Source organism: Peromyscus maniculatus, chromosome 3 (genome assembly GCF_049852395.1).
Source record: "Peromyscus maniculatus bairdii isolate BWxNUB_F1_BW_parent chromosome 3, HU_Pman_BW_mat_3.1, whole genome shotgun sequence".
NCBI classification, from domain to species: Eukaryota; Metazoa; Chordata; class Mammalia; order Rodentia; family Cricetidae; genus Peromyscus; species Peromyscus maniculatus.
Genome location: NC_134854.1, coordinates 9,795,541 through 9,816,968, shown reverse-complemented (window position 1 = coordinate 9,816,968; position 21,428 = coordinate 9,795,541). Strand labels below are relative to the sequence as shown.

The window sequence follows — 21,428 nt, the reverse complement described above, 5'->3', positions numbered from 1 at the left end:
CAAGGTTGCCTTCCACCGTTTTTAAATAAATTATAACAGTCAGTAACTTCCATTATCCACAAGGACACAAAAGCCATTGGAGTTAAATATGCATTCCGTATTCAGTTTAGCCACTATGCAATAGCCTTGAAATGCAGGGTAAAATGAAAATGTGGATGAGTTTTCTGATATAGTGTGGAGAAGAGAGGCTACAATTCATACCAGAAATACAGTTAACTTAGGTAGTATGGCCACATTATTTAATACTTCCTTGAAATGTTTTTCTATTTTGATTTATATGTATGTGTGTGTGTGCTTGTGTATATGTATGCAAATGTGTATAGGTGCCTGTGGAGGCCAGAACGGGTGTAGTATGCCCTAGAGTTGGGGTTACAGGCAGTTGTGAGCCACCTAATGTGAGGTGGGTGCTGGGAACTGAACTTAGGACCTCTGTGAGAGCAGTAAACACATTCAACTAGTGAACCAGCCTTCTTATTCCCAGCCTGAAATGTACTTTGAGACAAAAAATAATGTGACTTCCCCTGCCTCTACTTTAGAAGAACATTAGGCTACTGATGATCATAAAATTTCCACTGGGATTTACTTGCCTAAATAGTGTATTCCATATTAAAAATGAAAACAAAGTAAGTGTGACCCACAAAGTATAAAGCAGTACACCCTGTTTAAAATGATGGAACCAGTTTGTAGAAATTAAAGAATAAAGGCTGTGTTTGTAAAAACAGATGTGCGCTTTCATCATAGTTATTAGGCCTTCTTACATCTACCGATCATTTCCAAACATCATCCTAACCTTCTGCTGGACTTTCCAGTGCAAAAATATGATGGAATTGGGTTTTTACTTCTGTCAAATGGGCATGAACTCGAAACCGGAGGATTCTAGCTCTAGAGATCTGGGCCAGCTGTGGACTCAAATTATGCAGTTAAAAAAAAAAAGCAACAAAATCAAGGCCACTGATGATATTTCACATGCTGACTTTATTTTAAAAGTGGATATTTTGGGCTACTGAGTTGGCTCAGCAGGTAAAGAAGGTTTCCACCAAGCCGGATGCCCTGAGTTCCATACCCAGAAGCTATCTGGTGGAAGGAAAGAATTAACTCCTACAAGGTGTGCTCTAAACTACACACACACACACACACACACACACACACACACACACACACACACAAATAAGTTAACTTAAAATGAATTTAAAAATGGACTCGAAACTTTTAGACCTAAGAAAGAAAATAAATTAAAAATCTTGGGTTTGAGTGTCAAGAATAAAATATGATCTCATTAACAATATTTACAGTGCAATGGAAACATTAATCTGTATCTCCCAAGAGGAGAGAGACCGAATATTACAGTAAGGACAGACAGACTATGTGAAGAGTGTGGGACTGTTGTTGCTGCCATGTGTTTTAGAAGTAAGAGATGTGTCAGAACATCAGAGGGTTCACATATCTAACATCTGGTCTCTTACGGTGGTGTGTGTGTGTGTGTGTGTGTGTGTGTGTGTGTGTGTGTGTGTGCACGCTACATTTCACTCATCTGGCCTCCTCTTTCGATTATGTTTTTAGAGTGTAAAGAAGGCCGTGCTAACTTCTCTATTTCTTTTCAGTGGAATTTCATGGTTTGGTTTTTCCCTGAAAATAAGGAACCACCCTGCATTGGCAGTCGTAGTCTTCTTGGAAGGAAATGGAATTTATTGCCTTCATAATATACTTATACAAAGCTCTGATTGTTCTGGAATGTTTTGTGTTATTCTGCATATGTAAAAGCCATTAATGGAACAGATGAGGCTGAGTGCTCCTACATTTGAAAACAAACCAGGAATTCCGATGATCATTACAGAGCATTGACTTGTCTGTAAAAAAAAACTCTGCATAGAAACTAAAACTTTGTTAGGAATGGGAAAACAAATGGTAAAGACTACAGCTCATCATATAATTTCTTGTTTTTATTAATTAAATTTATTCATTTATTTTACACCTTGACCACAGTTTCCTCTCCCTCATCTCCTTCCATTCCCCACTCCCCACCCCACCCCAATTCCACTCCTCCTCTGCCTCTGTTCAGAAAGGGGCAGGCCTCCCATGGGTGTCAACAAAGCCTGGCATAGCAAGCTGAGGTAGAACTAAGCCCCTCCCCATGTATTCAGGCTGGGCAAGGCAACCCAGTATGAGGAATAGGTTCCTAAAAGCCAGCAAAAGCATTAGGGACAGTCCCCTGCTCCTTCTGCTACGAGTCCCATAAGCAGATCAAGCTTCACAACTGTCATACATGTAGAGGGCCTAGGTCTGTCCCATGCAGGCTCCCTGGGACATCTCTTGTCATCAGAGAGGCTTCATCCAGTAACTGAGGGAAACAGATACAGAGACCCGCAGCCAAATATTGGGCTGAGCTCCTGCTGAAGAGAGGGAGGAAGGATTGTATGAGCAGGGTGGGGTGGGGTGGGTTGTCAAGGACATCACAAAGAAACCCACAGAAACAATTAACCTGGGCTCATTGGAGCTCACGGAGCCTGGACTGACGACAATTGGGTTAGTCAACAATCTATGAGTATAGCAGGATATCATTAGGCATCATTATGTTTATACTTTTTTTCTCCAATCGTGTTTGGTTCTATCTTAGATCTCTGGGCCATCCAACCTCTGGTCTGTCCTGGCACTCCAGGCAGTGTCAGGGGTGGGGACTCACTCTTGAGGTCTGGGTCTGATCTGGACCAGTCATTGGTTGGCCACTCCCACAATCTCCACAACCACCTCTACCACCTCCCAACCCCCACACTTCCCATAGGCAGGACAGACTATACGCCAAAGGCTGTGTGGCTAGGCCAGTGTCCCAATCCCTCCCTCTCGGTCACAGGAGATGGCCAGTTCAGGCTACACATCCACCTTTGCTAAGAGTCTTAGCTGGGGTCATCCTTGTAGATCCCTAAGAGTTTCTCTTGCGCCAGGTTTCTATCTGACCCCTAACCCCCCCCTCACTCTTTCCAGTCCTCTCTCAGTTCCCCCTCCATCCACTCTCCAACCCGACCCCTCATGTTCCCATCTCCACCTCTCTCCACTCCACCCACGAGATCTCTTCTATTTCTCCTTCCCTATGAGATCACCATGTAATCATGATCACCGTGACTCATTCATTCACTGTTCAGCTTATAGGCATCTATCGGTTATGAATATGCATTCTTCTTTATGTAAGGGATTGTATATTAAGGTTGTTCTCTCCAGGCCTTATGCTACCTGAAAAATCCTTTCAACTATATATGGACAGCTGAAATTTCATCTCTTTTATACTCCATGAAAGAGGATGTTGGTTTGGAGAAGTCCTTGTTCTAAAAACAAAATTGGAGTTGTACTTACTGTGTTCTATGTAAATCACTACATAAGAATAGCCATTTGTGTAGACTGTCATGACTATAGGATGTCCAACAATTAATTCATAAAAATGCACTAATGAACATAGTTGAGATTTTTTCAAACAGAACAAAAAAATCAAAACAGTTGTTCCTGGTGTTTAAATATTATATAAACTATGAAAATAACTTATAAAAGTAGACTTTAATATAGTGGTTCTCAACCTTCACAATGCTGCCTTTAATACAGTTTCTCATGTTGTGGTGACCCCCAACCATAACATTATCTCACTGCTACTTCAAAACTATAATTTTGCTGCTGTTATGAATCATAATGTAAATATGTGATACGTGACCCTCGTGGGGGTCACCACCCACAGGCTGAGAACCACTGCTTTTGTTTGTTTTGTCTTATTTTCGAGACAGGGTTTCTTTGTGTAGCCCTAGGTTTCCTGGAACTTGTTCTGTAGACCAGGCCGGACTCGAATTCAGATATCTGCCTGCCTCTGCCTTTTGAGTGCTGGGATTAAAGGTGTGTGCTGCCCAGCCTGAGAACTACTGCTTTCAAACCAAACATACAGCTAAAGACTGATATAACATAGACACTATCAAATGCCACTTGGAAGTTAAATAAAAGAGATTTACTTTAAAAGTACTCTTGAAGCTCTTGCTAATAAGTATTGGTTTCTTAGTGAACTCAGATATCAATGCCACAGACATTGTGGGCTGGGGAGATGGCTCAGTTGGAAAAGCTCTTGTCTTGCAAGGATGAGAACCTCAGTTCAGTTCATACCCAGAAAACATCTAACCAAAGCAAGGCACGCTGGTATACACTTGTCATCCCAGCACTGGGGCAGATTACAAATGAGAGCATTTAACCGGGCTTCTTACAGTTCCAGAGGGTTAGCATCCAGGACGGCCAGGTGAAGGCACCAAGGCAGAAACAATTGAGTGCTTACATCTTGATACCCAAGCAGAAGGCAGAGAGGCACACTGGGATCACACTAATCACTTCAGAGTCCACTCCCAGTGACACACCTCCTCCAACAAGGCCACACCTCCTAATCCTTACCGAACAGGCCTTCCAAGCATATGTCTGGTCAAACATATGAATGACCCTATGGGAGCCAATCTCATTCAGACCACCACTGGAATGGTACCCAACATTGTCCTCTGGCCTCCACAAACACGTGCAAGCACATGCACATGCCCCCACACGCCTAAACATTATCTATTACCACCACACCATTTGGTTATTGTGCAGGTATCACAGGGTAAACTTACCCTGACGCGGCTGAAATGTCACCGTACAATAGGCTGCCATGACTACAGTTGTCTGTGAGGTCCAATCATTTCCCCACACCTCACCATGCGGTGCATGACTATATATAAGTATTCTAAGAAGAATTTAGAAATATATTGTTTGACCCCACTCCTATGAGTTAATGGTCACTTAACTGATGCTATCGAATTCAGGTATGGCTATGCCCAGAAGCAAGCATTCAAAGTAGCTTACCATAAAGCATTAAATCACAAAATTTACCCTTGAGTTAAATCTCTTTACTAGGAATGGGAACATACTGCATTTATAAAATGTAAGATCTTGAATCTCTTTTGATATGGCAGAATTTTCATTCCTTTAAATGACATGAGTATTTATTGAACATGTGCTATGTTCCAAATAGTACTGTATGCATTAGGAGGTGAGGAAAACTAAAATTAATCACAATTGCTTAATACTAAAGGCTCTAATTTACTAACAGAGGGGAAGCTATGGACCAGGTGTCAAGCTTAGCACTATTGGTATATATTTCATTCAATCTGCACCAAAGCCTTTCAAGAATAGGTACAAGGGAACCCATTGTACAGTTGAAGAAACTGTAGCTCAGGGACACTCAGCACCTTGCAAGGAGCACCCTGTTAGTGAATGGAAGGATCATGAATAGGGCCCAGTACTGTAGGCCGATGCTGTAGTGGCTTTTAAGCCTCCTGGTGCTGCATCTTTTAGAAAAGGGCCAGTATTCCGATGGTCTGATCAAACCAGTGTGGCAGAGGAGGTTGTACATCCATGGAATCTCGGAAAAATCTCCCAATAGGCAGTTTTACAGAGTGCCTGGCTGGGAAGGGTAGCCGGAGAAATATATGCCAAGGAGTAGCATGGAGCAGGTCGGCCCAAGGGGCCTGCTAAAGGTGCCGCATGCCATCTGGATTTCATCCTTCAGGTAGACAATGGTGGTGGTGGTAACATTGGTGGTAGCCGCCCACTGCCTGGTTCCCCGTGTATAACAATCAAGCTGTAACTAAAGGCTGTGGCTGGGCCACAGACAGCAGTGAGCTGAATCTTGATGTCTTCAGGCCCAGCTGAAAATGGAAAGGACAAAGGAGAGGTTGACTCACCAGGGAACTGGCTCGTATATTATACAGTGTGAGAGTTCTGTGCAGGGCTCTCCTGCGAGCTGGGGAACCTGAGAGACGGTGGCACAGCTCAGTCTAATTTCAAAAGCCACGACCCATGCTAGGGAAAGGAACCAACTCATGCTACAACCTACAGTTAGAGTCTGAAGGCTCGGGGGTGGCACTGGCCCTGGAGTCCAGGAAGCCTGGAATTCTCATGGCAAAGGGCAGTAGGAGAAGAGGTATTCTGGGAGATGAGTACATTCTTTTCCAGTTTCATCCTCTCCAGGTCCCTGAATGGTCATTACACCCACTGGAGGTGAACATTCCCCACCGAATGTGCTCGGACTCATTTACCAATCTTGGAAATCCCCTCACAGACAATCCCCAAATAGACTAATTAGTCCTCAGTGCAAATGAGTTACCACTTAAAACTGTCATGCTTAATTCCATCAATTGTATCCCAATATTTTTCAAATCCCCACCTACATCTGGATTGGTTGTTTTCTCTACTGTGTATAACCCCAAACAACTGAAATAGCTAATTAGCGTTGCTATCAGGCCCTTCAAAATGAGACTCAGTCCTAGGTATTCAGCGCTGTCTCTGCATATAGCCCGCACTCCCCCTAAGCTGAAGTGGCTGAGGGGTGCAACACATCACACTCTCTAACTACTTTTTTTTTAAGCACAGAGGCCTATCTTCACTTCCCACCTCCACCTCTAGCAGCACACCAGGAGAGGCAATGCTAAGTAACAGGATAGACTGGACCCTCCAGGAATATCTGTTTGGAAAGTTGTAGGAGCAGAAAGGTGTGACACCTCTCCAAACCCGCTGTAAGGGGCACGGCCATCACTCCCATAAAGCAGGCTGACTAGATGAAAGCCTGATGAATGCAATTAGCCAATGTCTTCTGCGACACAGGAGCTGTCAGAGTAAGACTGAAAGACGCCCCCACCCCGAGAAAACTCGGCTCAGGTAGGTGGTTGTGAGAGGCCGAGGGGGCAGGCCACATTCTCCACCTCTCCCTAACATTCCTTCTTCCCGAGGTTTCTGAGGCAGAATGCCCTAGAATGAGAGGCTTCTAGGGAGGAGGGGAAGAAGACATAATCTTCCCAGGTTTTATGGCTTGGCCTGAGGGAGAGCATTCTAGTTTCTACAACTCACCTTGGAGAAGAGGAATTTTGGTTTCTGGGAGTTGGCTTTGCTTTGGAGGGCAAACCAGGCGTGAAGGAAAGACCGCAGCTCAGAGATACCTGGCTTCTGAGGCCTTTCCAATTTCCTTCATTCAAGGGACTCAGCATGGCGGCACAAAGTGTCACAGTTTAAAGTAGTGCCTTCTGAGCCTGAACATAATAAAATATATAATAAAATATTCTGTTCGATGATGAATTTTAATGTCTTGGTTATAGACACTATAGACAGCCTGCACTTGCTTCATTAACATTGAATACATTAAAAGTTAAATCATTCATGAACAGAAACAGACGTGGAGATGTCATCTAAAGCCTAATATAAAATGCACTCTTTAATTCAGTCGTGGGAAAAATGCTCACAATGTCTGTTTTTCTTTTTCTTTCTTTTTTTCTTCAGTAGGTTCGGATGGAGTACGCCAAACTTATCCTAGGGAATTGCTTATATGTAAGAAACAAGTGGAAGAGTTGGTTGGTGATCACTCAAAAAACAGGAGGATAAGAAGAAATGTGTGTGTGTGTGTGTGTGTGTGTGTGTGTGTGTGTGTGTGCTGTCAATTTCCTTGGAAACCCCTTCATAGTGTTGCTAGAAAACAAGACATAAAAGTAACTAGAACGGAGGCAAACAAGGAGATCTCCCTTCAGGCCTACAGACCAGGAGTGCAACTCCAATCTTCTAGTTCTTCTGGGTTTTATTGATGCCTCTAAGCCCGAGTCCCGAGAGAAACCAGAGCCTTAAACCCTTGCATTCCAGAACTCTTGACTGCAACTGAATTCTGGCTCCACCTTCAGGTAGACACCGCCGCGCTGCTGGCCTGGCACCTCAGTTTCCCCAGGTCGATAACCGGGGTCCTGGCAACTGTTGCAGGCTCTCGCCGAGCCGTTCCAAAGAGTGGAACCCGCCGGGCTCCCGGACGCGCACTCCACGCTCGAGCTGTTACGTCAGTGGTTTCCCTCGGCGGCGCCCGGGCTGTCCTCCTAAAATACTAGTATAAGAAGTATAAATGGCCCGGGAGTGTGCAGGGACCGGGCCCACGTGACCGCTCCACGAAGGCCACCGGCGGGGGCTTCGGAGCGCAGGCCGCGCGGTTTCCCGCCGCATCCCCGGCGGACGGGCGAGCGGGCGAGCGGGCTCCGGGGCGCGGGGCCCTGGCGGCGGCTGGAGCGCTGCCTCGGGCCGGTGAATCATCCCGGCAGAGAGCGAGCGCCGCGGCGGCCCGCAGCAGCAGCAGCAGCAGCCGGAGCAGCAGCAGCAGCAGCAGGAGCAGCAGGAGCCGCAGCAGCAGCAGCCGCCGCGCCGGAAGATGGCCGAGGCGGCGGCGGGCTTCCTGGAGCAGCTCAAGTCCTGCATCGTGTGGTCGTGGACCTATCTGTGGACCGTGTGGTTCTTCATCGTGCTCTTCCTGGTCTACATCCTGAGGGTGCCCCTGAGGATCAACGACAACCTGAGCACAGGTCAGGCCCCGGGGCCCCCGGCCGCCCCTCCCCCGCCCCGGAAAGTTAGTGCAAGTCGGGCGCGGGGTCGCGGCCGGCCCGGCGGGGACGCGCGCTCGGGGACGCGCTGCCTCAGGTGGCCGCCCCGAGCTCGCCCCGCGGCCTTGGCGGGCCCACGGCGCCTAGGGGCGGGCAGCCTGCGGCGACCCCCCCGCGCCAGGGTCCGGGCCGTCCCCTGGGTGTCCCCGCCGAGCCCCGAGAGCTCCCGAGCCCTCACCGGGGCTCGAGCGTCGCAAACTGCGGCCAGGAGGCGTCCTGCTCCCGGCTCCGGCGCCGAGAGGGCCCACGCGTGGCCCCGGCTGGGGGCGCGCGCGCCGCGGGTCGCGAGTGGAGCCTGGGCCCGCAGGGTGTCGCTGTGAGGCGGAGCGGGAGGGCATGGCCGTAGGTCCTTCTAGGAGCATGGATGACGTGTCAGGTCACCCAACGGAATGTCCAGGGGACGCGCGGACGCGCGGGGATCCGGCATTTCTGTCGCTTCCCGCAGCTGAAGTTTTCGTGTTCTCTGCTGAGCTCTCCCGAAAGGGCGATCGACGGGCTGAACGAGTGTGCATGTGGCGAGTAGGGTCTTAACAAACTTGCAGCCAGCTAACGCAGTTGTTAAAAACCATGGCAAACTCAGGCTAAGAACACCCCAGAGACAGTTGAGAAACAAAACGTACTTTGAAGGAACGCTTACAGCCCTTCAAGTCTGCAGATTATTGTGGATTCGAGGGAGATACATCTATTTTTCTCACACTACCCTGGGAAGTCTTCGTAGTCCTGACTTACTTACAGAAATAGATACACATTCACATAAATGTGTCTTCTGTTGTTTAATTTACATACTCTGCGAGACCAAGGTTGGGAACGCATTTCCTATGACCATAACTGTGTGAGAGTGGGGGCGGGCGGGAGGTAGACCCTTTTAGGTGCTTGCCACAATGTACTCATTTTGTTTGGACATATTCTTTTAACATTATAAACGTCATTTAATGTGATCGGGTTACTATGTTTCTTTCATAGTATCCTTTGGATGGTCTCCGTGGGAGGCCGACAGGATTCTGCACATAGAATCAGCTCACTCTTCTACAGGGGATGTTCAGCTTTTTTGGCTCCGATTATTACAAACATCTTGCTTTTTTGGACTTTTCTCTGTTAGCATGGCTGCTTGTCACATTATTGCTTTCCTTGCTTTAGGGTAGAGGTTCTCAACCTGTAAGTCCTGATTCTTTTGAGGGTCGCATATCAGATGTCATGTATATCAGATATTTACATTACAATTCATAACAGTAGCAAAATTACAGTTATGAATTAGTAACGAGAGGAACTGTATTAAAGGGTGGCGGCTTTAGGAAGGTTGAGAACCACTGCTTTAGGGTAAGGTATTTTCATATGACTCGGGTGACTAGAATCTAGTCTCAAGGCCTATTCTTTAAACACATTTAAATATGTTTATCACCTATTTATTGGAAGGCACACCCAATTTTTTTCCTCCCAGAAAATTTGTTGTAGAGTTTTTAATAACTTGAACATTTTGCATAATACACATTGATATTTATTTTAGAACACATATCTGTATACTACATTTGCTTAAAATAGGCTAAATAGTTATCCATACAGATATGTAAGCATGTGCATAGAGAACAGAGCAGGCAGGAAGCAAGATACCTCTTAGGAAGAGGGACAGTTTTTCAGGAAGATAGTTGGAGTTTCACACCATACCCAGGCAACACTAGACCTGGCATTTCTCACAGATGGTTTGTTTGCGTAGGGACATTTCTAATTGAGACTCATGAGTAAATTCAATGTCTGGCTTGTGTCTTCCTAGACACCATGTGGAAGCTCTTTCTTCTGTGATACAGGACCTCAGTTTGTCTTGGGATTTTGTGCACATTCTTGTCATAAAGGGCGATAAAAAGAGAAGCACACGGAGAATAGTCACCTCTCTGCTATTTTTATGAGAATATAGTAGACGAGGGAAAGCTTTCACACTGGTCTTGAGACATCCAACTATGGCAGTGAGCCACCACAGCTAAGATTAGGTTTTTCAAAAGGCAGCGGCAGACATTGGATGGCATTTTTCTTCCCTTTTAAGTAAAAGTGAGAAGTTCTTGTAGGAAGACTGCCAGAAGATTCCTGTCAACTTATTTCCCTCCTTCCCTTGCCAATTTCTCTTTCCCATGGAAACAACTTTCTATAATGAAAGAACTTGCTGGCTAGCTTGCACACCTCCAAGCAACTGCCCTCCTGTGGTCCAGCTGGTCCTTGCGAGAGCTCTTTAAATGGGGTCTATTCCAACCCAACTCTCTCTCCTCCTCCTTCTCATTCTTTTGGTTGTTTCTGAGACAGGATCTCTTGACGTAGCTGTGGCTGGCCAGGAACCTACAGAGATCCACCTGCCTCTCCCTCCCAAGTGCTGGGATTTAAAGTGTGGATCACCATGCTCAGCCTAACCCAGCTCACGTTGCTGTTCTTTGGCCTGGTGGTGATTGCTCCTCCTGTGATGAGGCAGAGAGGCTGCTGCTGGGTCTAGAGCTGTTTTCTAGAGTTGCTACAGGTGGTGTAGACCTCTACAGCACTGAAGGAAGGCAGAGCTTTGAGGCAATTGGAAGCCATGAATTCCACGATCCAGTTCCTTCTCTGCATCTATAGGGAGTGGACTCTGATTTAAATGCTGTGAGCTGTTCCTGGACATGTGGCATGATCTCCTCAATATCTTTTTTTTTAAATTGAAAATAGATTCTTCTCCTATACCCTCCAGACCCACTCCCCTTCATCTCCCATCAGAAAAGAGCAAGGCTCCAAGAGACAACAACCAAACAGGACAAAAAGAAAAATACAGTAAGACAAGGCCAAAGATACACCCCATCCCCACAGTTAGGAGCCCCACAAAAACACCAAGCTAACAGCTGCAACCTATACACAGAGGACCTGGTGCAGACTCATGCAGGTCCCTTGTTTGCCCCCTTCAGTCTCTGAGAGCCCGTTAGTGCCATGCTTAGTTGAGTCAGTGGGTCATTTTCTCCTGGTGTCCTGAATGCCATCTGACTCTATCAGCCCCCTACTCCAGGGGATTCCCCTAGCTCTGAGGGGAGGGACCCGATGGAGACCTCCAATTTAGACTCTCTCTCCAAATAATGTCTTACTGTGGGTCTCTGCACCTGTTCCCATCTGCTGCTGGAGGAAGCCTCTCTGATGACGACTGGACAAGGCACCAATCTATAAGTATAGCAGAACATCATTAGGGATCTTTTCATTGATGTGTTGTTGTTGTGTTGTGTTTTGTTTTAGAAAGGTTGTGTTTGGTTTTGCTCTAGGTCTCTGGGCTCTCTAGTCTCTGGTTTCTGGCCACCCAAGCAGTATCAGATGGACTCCCTCCCGTTGGCCACTCCTGCATACTCTATACCTCCATTGCTTCAGCACATCTTGCAGGCAGGACTGGTTGTTGGTCAAAAGTTTTGTGGCTGCAATGATGTCCACGTTTCTCTTTTGGTAGCCTGTAGAGTACCTCCCTGCACCAAAGAGACGAACTAGAAGGTAGGGGTGGAGGCTGCATGCGGGCACCAGCTGGACCTCTCCATGTTCAGTGAGCTGTGTGGATGTTGTCCTCGGCAATGGGGCTCCAGTTTTTAGAGAGCGACCCTCTGTCCTAGCACCAGCCTCGCTTGTTTGGGGATCTCCACGGGACCCCCTCAGCCAATAACTCAGTTGAATGCCATCTGGTCCCACCACTGGAAGCCTTGGCTGGTTACAAAAGATGGCCAGTTGAGACTCCATATCCCCCATTACTAGAAGTCCTCACTAGGATCACCCTCATAAATTTCAGAGTTTCCTTTGCACTAGGTTTCCACACCTCCTACGAAATGCTCCCCAATTCCATCTCCATCCCATTTCCCCTCAACCCAGTCCCTCCCTCTCCCGTCCCCACCCTCCCCAAGTCCACCCTATTTTATTTCCCCTTCCCAGGGAGGCCCATGCATTCCCTAAACCCTCCTTTTTATCTGACCTCTCAGGGTCTATGGATTGTATCTTGTTTAATATTTATTTAAAGTCTAATATCCACTTATAAGTGGATGCATACTATATTTGTCTTTCTGGGTCTGGGTTACCTCACTCAGGATGATTTTTTCCATTTTCCATCCATTTGCCTGCAAATTTCATAATGTCTTATTTTATTTATTTATTTATTTATTATTTATTTATTTACTTTTTAGTTTTTTGAGACAGGGTTTCTCTGTGTAACAGCCATGGCTGTCCTGGAACTCACTCTGTAGACCAGGCTGGCCTCAGACTCACAGAGATCCACCTGCCTCTGCCTCCTGAGTGCTGGGATTAAAGGTGTGCACCATCACTGCCCAGTGATGATGTCATTTTTAACAGCTGTGTAATACTCCATTGTGTAAATGCACCACATTTTGTTTATTCACTCTTCTGTTGAGGGACATCTAGGTTTTTCCCCAGTTTATGGCTATTATGAGTAAAGCTTCAATGAACATAGTTGAACAAGTGACCTGTGGTACGATGAAGTGTCTTTGGGTATATGTCCAATAGTGGTGTAGCAGAGTCTTGAGGTAGATTGATACCCAATTTTCTGACAACTGCCATTTGTCATATTACAAGTTTGCACTCCCACCAGAAATGGAGGAGTGTTCCCCTTGCTCCACATCCTCACCAGTCACTTGTATTTTTGATTTTAGCCTTTTTGACAGGTGTAAGATGGAATCTCAGAGTCATTTTGATTTGCATTTCCCTGATGGCTAAGGATGTTGAACATTTTTTTTAAGTTTCTCAGATATTGGATATTACTCTATTGAGAATTCTCTTTTTAGACCTGTCCTCCATTTTCAAAATTGGATTATGTGGTTTATTGATATCTAGTTTCTTGAGTTCTTTATATATTTTAGATATTAGCCCTCTGTCAGATGTAGGGTTGATAAAAATCCTTCCCCATTCTGGAGACTGCTTCTTTGTCCAATTGATGATGTCTTTTGCCTTACAGAAGCTTTTCAGTTTCATGAGGTTCCATTTATTAATTTTTGATCTTAGTGCCTGTGCTATTGGTGTTCTATTCAGAAAGTTGTTTCCTGTGCCAGTGTTCAAGGCTGTTCCCCACTTTCTCTTCTATTAGATTCAGTGTATCTGGTTTCATGTTGAGGTCTGTGATCCACTTGGACTTGAGTTTTGTGCAGAGTGACAAATATGGATCTATTTACATTCTTCTACATGTAGACATCCAGTTTGACTAGCACTATTTGTTGAAGATGCTTTCTTTTTTCCATTGTATAATTATGACTTTTTTTTTTTTTAAATTGGGTGCCTGTAGGTGTGTAGGTGTGTGAATTTATGTCAGGGTATTCAGTTCAATTCCATTGATCAACATGTCTGTTTTTATGCCATGCAGTTTTTAATTACTGTAGCTCATTGGTACAACTTGATATCAGGGGTGATGATATCTCCAGCATTTCTTTTATTGTTCAGGATTGCTTTAGCTATCCTGGGTTTTTTGGTTTTCCACGTGAAGTTGAGAATTGTCCTTTCAAGGACTGTAAAGAATTGTGTTGGAATTTTGATGGGGATTGTATTGAATTTGTAGGCTGTTTTTGGTAAGATGTTCATTTTTACTATGCTAATCCTACCAATTCATGAGCATGGGAGATCTTACCATCTTCTGATATCTTCTTCAGTTTCTTTCTTCAAAGACTTGGAGTTTTTGTCATGCAGGTCTTTCACTTGCTTGGTTAGAGTTACCCCAAGACATTTTATATTATTTGAGGCTATTGTAAAAGGTGTTATTTCCATGATTTCTTTCTCAGTCTGTTTGTCATTTGTATATAGGAAGGCTACTGATTTTTTGAGTTAATCTTGCATCTAGCTGCTTTGCTGAAAGTGTTTACCAGCTGTAGGAGTTCTCTGGTGGAATTTTTAGGGCCACTTATGTATACTAGCATATGATCTACAAATAAAGATACTTCGACTTCTTCCCTTCCAGTTTGTATCCCCTTGATCTCCTTCAGTTGTCTTATTGTTCTTGCTAAAACTTCAAGTACTATATTGAAAATGAATATATATGGAGAGAGTGGACAACTTTGTCTTGTTCCTGATTTTAGTGGAATTACTTTGAGTTTCTATACATTTAATTTGATGTTGGCTTTAGGCTTGCTGTAAATTGCCTTTATTATGTTGAGGTATGTTCCCTGTATCCTTAATCTGTCCAAGATTTTATCATGAAGGGGTGTTGGATTTTGTCAAAGACCTTTTCGGCATCTAATGAGATGATCATGTAGTTTTTTCTTTCAGTTTGTTTAAATGGTAGATTATATTTACTGATTTTCATATGTTGAACCATCCTTACATCTCTGAGATGAAGCCTACTTAATCATGATGTGTGATCTTTTTGATGTGTTCTTTGATTTGGTTTGTAAGTATTTTACTGAGTATTTTTCACCTATGTTCATAAGGGGAATTTTTTGAGTCTTTATGTGGTTTGGGGTATCAAGGTAATTGTGGCCTCATAAAATGAATTTGCCAATGTTCTTTCTGTTTCTATTTTGTGGAATAATTTGAGGAGTGTCAGTATTAACTTTTCTTTGAAAGTCTGGTAGAATTCCATGCTAAAACCTATGGCCCTAAGGATTTTTCTTTTTTTTTGGAGGGGGGGCTTTTAACGACTGCTTCCATTTCACTAAGGGTTATAGTTTTATTTAAATTATCTAATCATGATTTAACCTTAGTAAGTGGTACCTATGTACATTTTTTTTTTTTTGTTTTGATTTCCAATTTGGATGATTCTGTGGATTTTCTTGTCTGTTGCTATGTCCCCATTTTCATTTTGGATTTTACTAATTTGGGTATTCTCTCTCTGGGTCTTTTAGTTAATTTGGATAAGAGTTTGTCTATCTTACTGATTTTTCTCAAAGAAACAACTCTTTTGTTTCATTGATTCTTAATGTTCTCTTTATTTCAATTTTATTAATTTAAGGCCTCTGTTTGATTATTTCTTGCTGTCTACTCCTCTTGGGTGTGCTTACTTCTTTTTGTTCTAGAGCTTTCAGGTGTGCTGTTAAGTTGCTAGTGTGAGATCTCTCTCTCTCTCTCTCTTTTATGTAGGCACTTAGCGCTATGAACTTTTCACGTAGCACTGCTTTCATTGTGGCCCATAAGTTTGGGTATGCTATGCATTCATTTTCATTGAATTCCAGAAAGTCTTTAATTTCTGTTTTTTATTTCTGTCTTGACCTGTTTTTTCATTTAGTAGAGAGTTGATCAGCTTCCATGAATTTGTAAGCTTTCTGTTGTTTCTGTTGGTGATATCCCCCTTTAATCCATGGTAGGCTGATAGGATGCAGGGAGTTATTTTAATTTCCTTATATCTGCTGAGACTTGCTTTGTGTCCAAGTATGTGATCAATTTTGGAGACAGTTACATGAGGTGCAGAGGAGGAGGTACATTCTTTTGTGTTTGGGTGAAAATGTTCTGTAGATATCTGTTGGGTCCATTTGGTTTATAATGTCTGTTAGCTTCAGTATTACTCTGTTTAGTTTTTGTCTGGATGACCTTTCTATTGGTGAGAGTGGGGTATTGAAGTCTCCCACTATCAGTGTGTGAGGGTCAGTATGTGGTTTTAGCTGTAGTAGTGTTTCTTTTCTAAAAGTGGTTGCCCTTGTGTTTCGGCATAGATGTTTAGAATTGAAATGTCATCTTGGTAGATTTTTTCCTTTGATGAGTATGTAGTGCCCTCCATATCTTTTGATTAGTTTTGGTTTGAAGTCTATTTTGTTAGATATTAAAATGCCTACATCTGATTGCTCCTTAGATTCATTTGCTTGGAATATCTGTCTGTCTGTCTATCTTCTTCCCTCCCTCCCTCCCTCTCTCTCTTTCTTTCCCTTCCTTGCTCACCTCCCAGTCCCTCCTCCCCACCTTCCCTCTGCCCACCCCATCCACTCCTCCTCCTTTCTATTCAGGGTTGGAGATCAACAAAACATGGCATATCGAGTTGCAGTAAGACTAAGCACCTTTGTGTAAAGGCTGGGCCGGGCAAGCCAGTATAAGGAATAGGGTCCCAAAAGCCAGTAAGAGTTAGAGAAGCCCCTGCTCCCACTGCTAGGAGTCCCACAAGAAGACCAGTTTTTCCAACCTCTTACCCTGAGTTAATGTCTATCCTTGATGTGATGTTCAGGTATGTTTCTTGTATGCAGCAGAAGGATGGATCCCGTTTTCATATCCATTCTGTTAGCCTGTGTTTTTTTATTGGGGGATTGAGTCCATTGATATTGAGAGATGTTAGTGACCAATGATTGTTAGTTCCTGTTATTTTGTTGTTGCTGCTGGTGTGTGTGTGTGTGTTTTCCTTCTTTGAGTTTTGCTGGTGTGAGATTATTTATTGCCTGTGTTTTCCAAGGTGTAGTTAATCTCCTTGGGTAGGAGTTTTCCTTTTAGTACCTTCTGTAGGGCTGGATTTGTGGATAGATAATAGTTTAAATTTGACTTTTTTTTTCTTTCCCGAGACAGGGTTTCTCTGGGTAGTTTTGTGCCTTTCCTGGAACTTACTCTGTAGACCAGGCTGGCCTCGAACTCACAGTTCTGGGCTGGCCTCTGCCTCCCAGTGCTGGGATTAAAGGCGTGCGCCACCACCGCCCGGCTAAATTTGACTTTATTATGGAATATCTTATTTTCTCCACCTCCGGTATAGTATTCTGGGTATATGTATGCTGGGAAAGTTTTGCTGGGTGTAGTAGTCTGGGCTGGTGTCTGTGGTCTCTTAGAGCCTGCAGTGCATCTATCTGTCCTGGCTTTTAGACTCTCCATTGAGAAATCAGGTGTTATTCTAATAAATCTGACATCATAGGTTGGTCTTTTTCCCTTGCAGTTTTTAATATCCTTTCTTTGTTCTGTATGTTTAGTGCTTTGATTATTACATGGTAAGGAGACTTCCTTTTTTGGTCCAACTATTTGCTGTTCTGTATGCTTTTTGTACCTTTACAAAATCATCCTTCTTTAGAATATTTAGAAGATTTTGTTGAAAATATTTTCTGGGCCTTTGATCTGGGTTTCTTCTTGTTTCTCTAATCCTATTATTTTTAGGTTTGTTCCTTTCCTAATGTCTCAGATTTCCTGGATTTTTTTTTTTTTTTAAACAGGGTTATTCTGTGTAGCTTTGAAGTCTTTCCTGGAATTCACTCTGTAGCCCAGGTGGCCTTGAACTCACCGAGATCTGCCTGCCTCTGTCTCCTGAGTGCTGGGATTAAAGGTGTGTGCTATCACCTCCCGACATTCCTGGATGTTTTGTGCCAGGAATTTTTTAGATTTAACCATTTCTTCTATCCTCTCTTCAATGCCTGAGGATTCTCTCTTGCATCTCTTGTATTCTGTTGGTGAAACTTGTCTTTATCATTCCTGCTCAAATTTCTAAATTTTTCACTTCTAGAATTCCCTCACTTCATGTTTTATTTATTGCTCCTATTTCTATTTTCAAGTCTTGAACAGTTGTATTCATTTTCTTCAACTGTTTTTGTTTGTTTGTTTCTTGGCTTTCTTGAAGAGATTTATTCAATTCCGCTAATTGTTTGTGTTTTCCTGGATTTCTTTAAGGGATTTATTCATTTCCTCTTTAAGGACCTCTATCATCTTCATATAGTTATTTTTAATGAAGTTTTCTTGTGCTTTTGCTGTGTTGGAATGTTCAGGTCTTGCTGTCATAGGATAGCTGGGTTCTGGTGGTATAATTGATTATGTTTTTATGCTGGTGGCTAGGCATCTGGGTTTGGGGTGATTATAGGTCTAGGTGCTGATTTCTGGGTTTGTCTTTGTTGGGTAGGTGTTTCGTTCCTTGGTTTTTGTTTCCTCTCTGAATTTTCAGAGCTTGATGGCTGCGTGTTGCCTCTTTTACTGACCTGCTTGACTGCTGTGTTCACAGGGAATGCCTGGTGGTGTTGGAGGCTGGGATGCAGGGACAAGTTGGTGGAAAGAGGTCAGGAGGGGATGATTGGTGGAGACCTGAGCAGGGGGGAGGAAGGTCTCAGCGGGTGATCTGTTGCAGAACCAGGGAAGAGACTGAGGGATTGGTCTAGGGGCACAGAGAGAGCGGAGAAGGTCTTTGGGCAGCCCACCTGGGTTTCTAGCAGACATGGCTTGAGGCTGAGCCACAGGAGTCTGCCTGAGTTGGGGACTGGGATACAGCAACAAGTCAGGCTAAGGAGGCCAGAAGGGATGGTCTGTGGGATCCACAGGGGAGGTGAGCAGTGGGGAAGGGAGGCTGCAGTTGGTGTTCTGTTGTAGTGCTGGGGAGGAGCCTGAGGGGTTGGGTCTAGGGGAACAGAAAGAACAGAGAAGGTCTGCAGGCAGGCTACCTGTTCTTCTGGCAGTCTCCTTGATTGCATGGGACAACTTTAATTCTTTGACCTCATTAGATTGTGGTAAATGTGCTTTAAATACTATGTGTTGATTTACATATGCAATTATGTTACATATATAATTATGTGTATACAATTAATTTCCCCATTGCTGCCTTTGCATAGGACACTGTGACATGGGTAACAGGATGAGAACGATGTACAAATGTCAGACTAAATAAGGCGTTTATAACATAAGTGCACTTTCCCATAATGTCAAGTGGAGCAGCGCAAGTTCATAGGAATTTTCCCTGAGCTGAGCCTCCGAGAGTGAAGAGAATTCTGGTTCTGAGTTGGGAATGCAGAGGAGTGGACCTTCCAAACAGAAAGCACAAACATGAAAGTGTAGGACAGGTTTAGAGAACGATGAAATCACGTGGAATTTAAAACAATTAAAGAAAAGCACCTTGATGAGCAGCTGTGATTAAAAAAATTCTCTGGTATCATGTGTAGCTTTCCACATAGAAATAATTATGATTCTTTTCAAGGTACAGCACAGTTTCTTTATATTATTTATGTCTTAGTTTCTCTATATTATTTATGTCTTTATATTATTTATATATTGCTGTGAAGAGACACCATGACCATGGCAGTTCTTATAAAGGAAAACATTTAATTGGGGCTGGCTTACAGTTCAGAGGTTTAGTTCATTATCACCATGACAGGGAAGCATGGTAGCATGCAGGCAGACATGGTGCTGGAGAGGTAGCCTCAAGTTCTACATCTGGATCTGCAGGCAACAGGAAGAGGCACTGTGAGTCACTGAGCATCTGATCATCTGAGACCTCAAAGCCCACCCCTAGCGACACACTTCCTCCAACAAGGTCATGCCTACTCCAGCAAGACCACACCTCCTAATAGTGCCACTCCCTCTGTGGCTGTGGGGGCCGCTTTCTTTCAAGCCTCCCCCCCCCCCAGTTTCCCCCTCTCACTGTCTGGGCTGGATCATCAAGGCACTGAAGCAGCGCTATTAAGTGTCTGGACACAGTTCATAGAATTCCACAGGATTCTAATGATAAATAAATACAGACTTGCAGAGAACATGTCACAAGGGGCAACAAAGTCTTGTTATGGAAAACAAATTTGAAAAATGACAGGGAAGAAAATAAACATACAGGTAATACTGATTAGCTTTGATGGTTAACTCTGATGTTAGATGGAGAATCTTTAAATAATTTTATGATTTACTGAAAATAGGATGAACAAGATTATATAAAATATCACAAGATATATTACTTGTTGCTTTTCAAGTGAATTAATTTTCCAGAAAAGCAGAAATTTACTTCAGATTAGAGCAGTCACATAGGTATTATTTGGAAGAAACAATAGATTTGTCAAAAAAAGAAAGAAAGAAAAAGAACAGTAACTTGCTTCGTGTTGTGCTACCAATAGCACTTTCTCATCCACCCTAAGCTGCAAGGTTTGACTGCTGCGTTTTAAACACCTTGCACAGTCTACCTTTAAAACCTTTTCTGTCTTTTGCATTTGTCAGTTAAAGTGATTTCCCAATTCAGTTTACCAAAATGCAAGTTTAAAAGACCTTTGAATTTTTTTGAAAAACTTTGGAACCTTTTTCACTCATTTGGAAAACAAAGACGTGATTCAGTGGCCTGACCTAAGCTTAAAGTTGTTTATATTCTAAAATATCTTTGTATTATGGTATGAGTGCAGATATAAAACTTATAGTTTTTGAATCATATTGATTACTACTCGGTTTTGTTTTTCTCCAAGTTAGAGATGGTTGCTCTCTCCAGATTGGTTTTCTGGAGGGCCTAATTACAGTTTATGTCTGTCTTTTGCCTTTGCTGCTCTTTAAAATCATCCCTCTAGCTGTAAACCCACCTATCCTTCAATGACAAGTTTGTATGCTACTTTATGATACTCTCTTCAACTGAGAGACCTTCCTCTCTCACTCTCACCGTGTATTATCCGAGAGGCATGTGGTCCTTTTTACCTCATATGAAGTGTGGTAAGTCTTCTCTGTGTGTCAGTGTTGGTGTGCACGTGTATTTGTGTACATGCTCCATCATTTCCTCTGGACTTAAGCCGTTTGCCTTCTTATTAATTTCTTGCACAGCGTAGATTCTTACTGTTCACTGGCTCATTCAGTATACAAACTAGAGTTCATATAGTGAGGTGGGATTAGAACATGCATCAGTTCTTGGATATTTGCTCCTCTTAAGATTTTACCATTCAATTGAGGTCAGCAGCTGCTGCAAAAACTTGAATTTTTAGGTGGGTGTTGCAAATCTAATTCACTGATGTATGAAAACACAAGCTTTCTAATGTCAGCTTTGAGTTTAGCACATACCTCAGATACCCTCGTTTCTTTACTTTTAGAAATATCCCTCCTACACATTAATGAAGCAGTAGAATTGATGGCCCTTTCTCAAGTTCCTAGTTACAACATATGTCAAATGATAATGTTATATTCTCCAAGGGTCCTTCTAGCGTTCAGATTGGTGTTTGCATCAGTGTCTTGACATGAACTTCATTGAGTCAGAGTGGAGCAGCAAGCATGTATGTGAAATTAATACACATTTGTTTTTAACCCCTTCACTTTTGATGCTTAATTCTTAGTGAATACAACCCCAGATTTTATGTGGGTCTCTTCAATGACTTCTCATTGCACTGGAAATAA

General features: G+C 43.4%; 1 protein-coding gene across 2 annotated transcripts in view; it reads left to right on the top strand.

The window, feature by feature from the left end:
* The first annotated feature begins 8,227 nt into the window (after nucleotides 1-8,227).
* The window catches only part of St7 (suppression of tumorigenicity 7), a 259,684-nt gene continuing 246,483 nt past the window's right edge, over nucleotides 8,228-21,428 (top strand). For both annotated transcript variants that reach the window (XM_076566173.1, XM_076566172.1), the window contains exon 1: nucleotides 8,228-8,378. In XM_076566173.1, coding sequence (XP_076422288.1) covers nucleotides 8,228-8,378 — 151 coding nt within the window. The remainder of the gene's footprint in view (nucleotides 8,379-21,428) is intronic.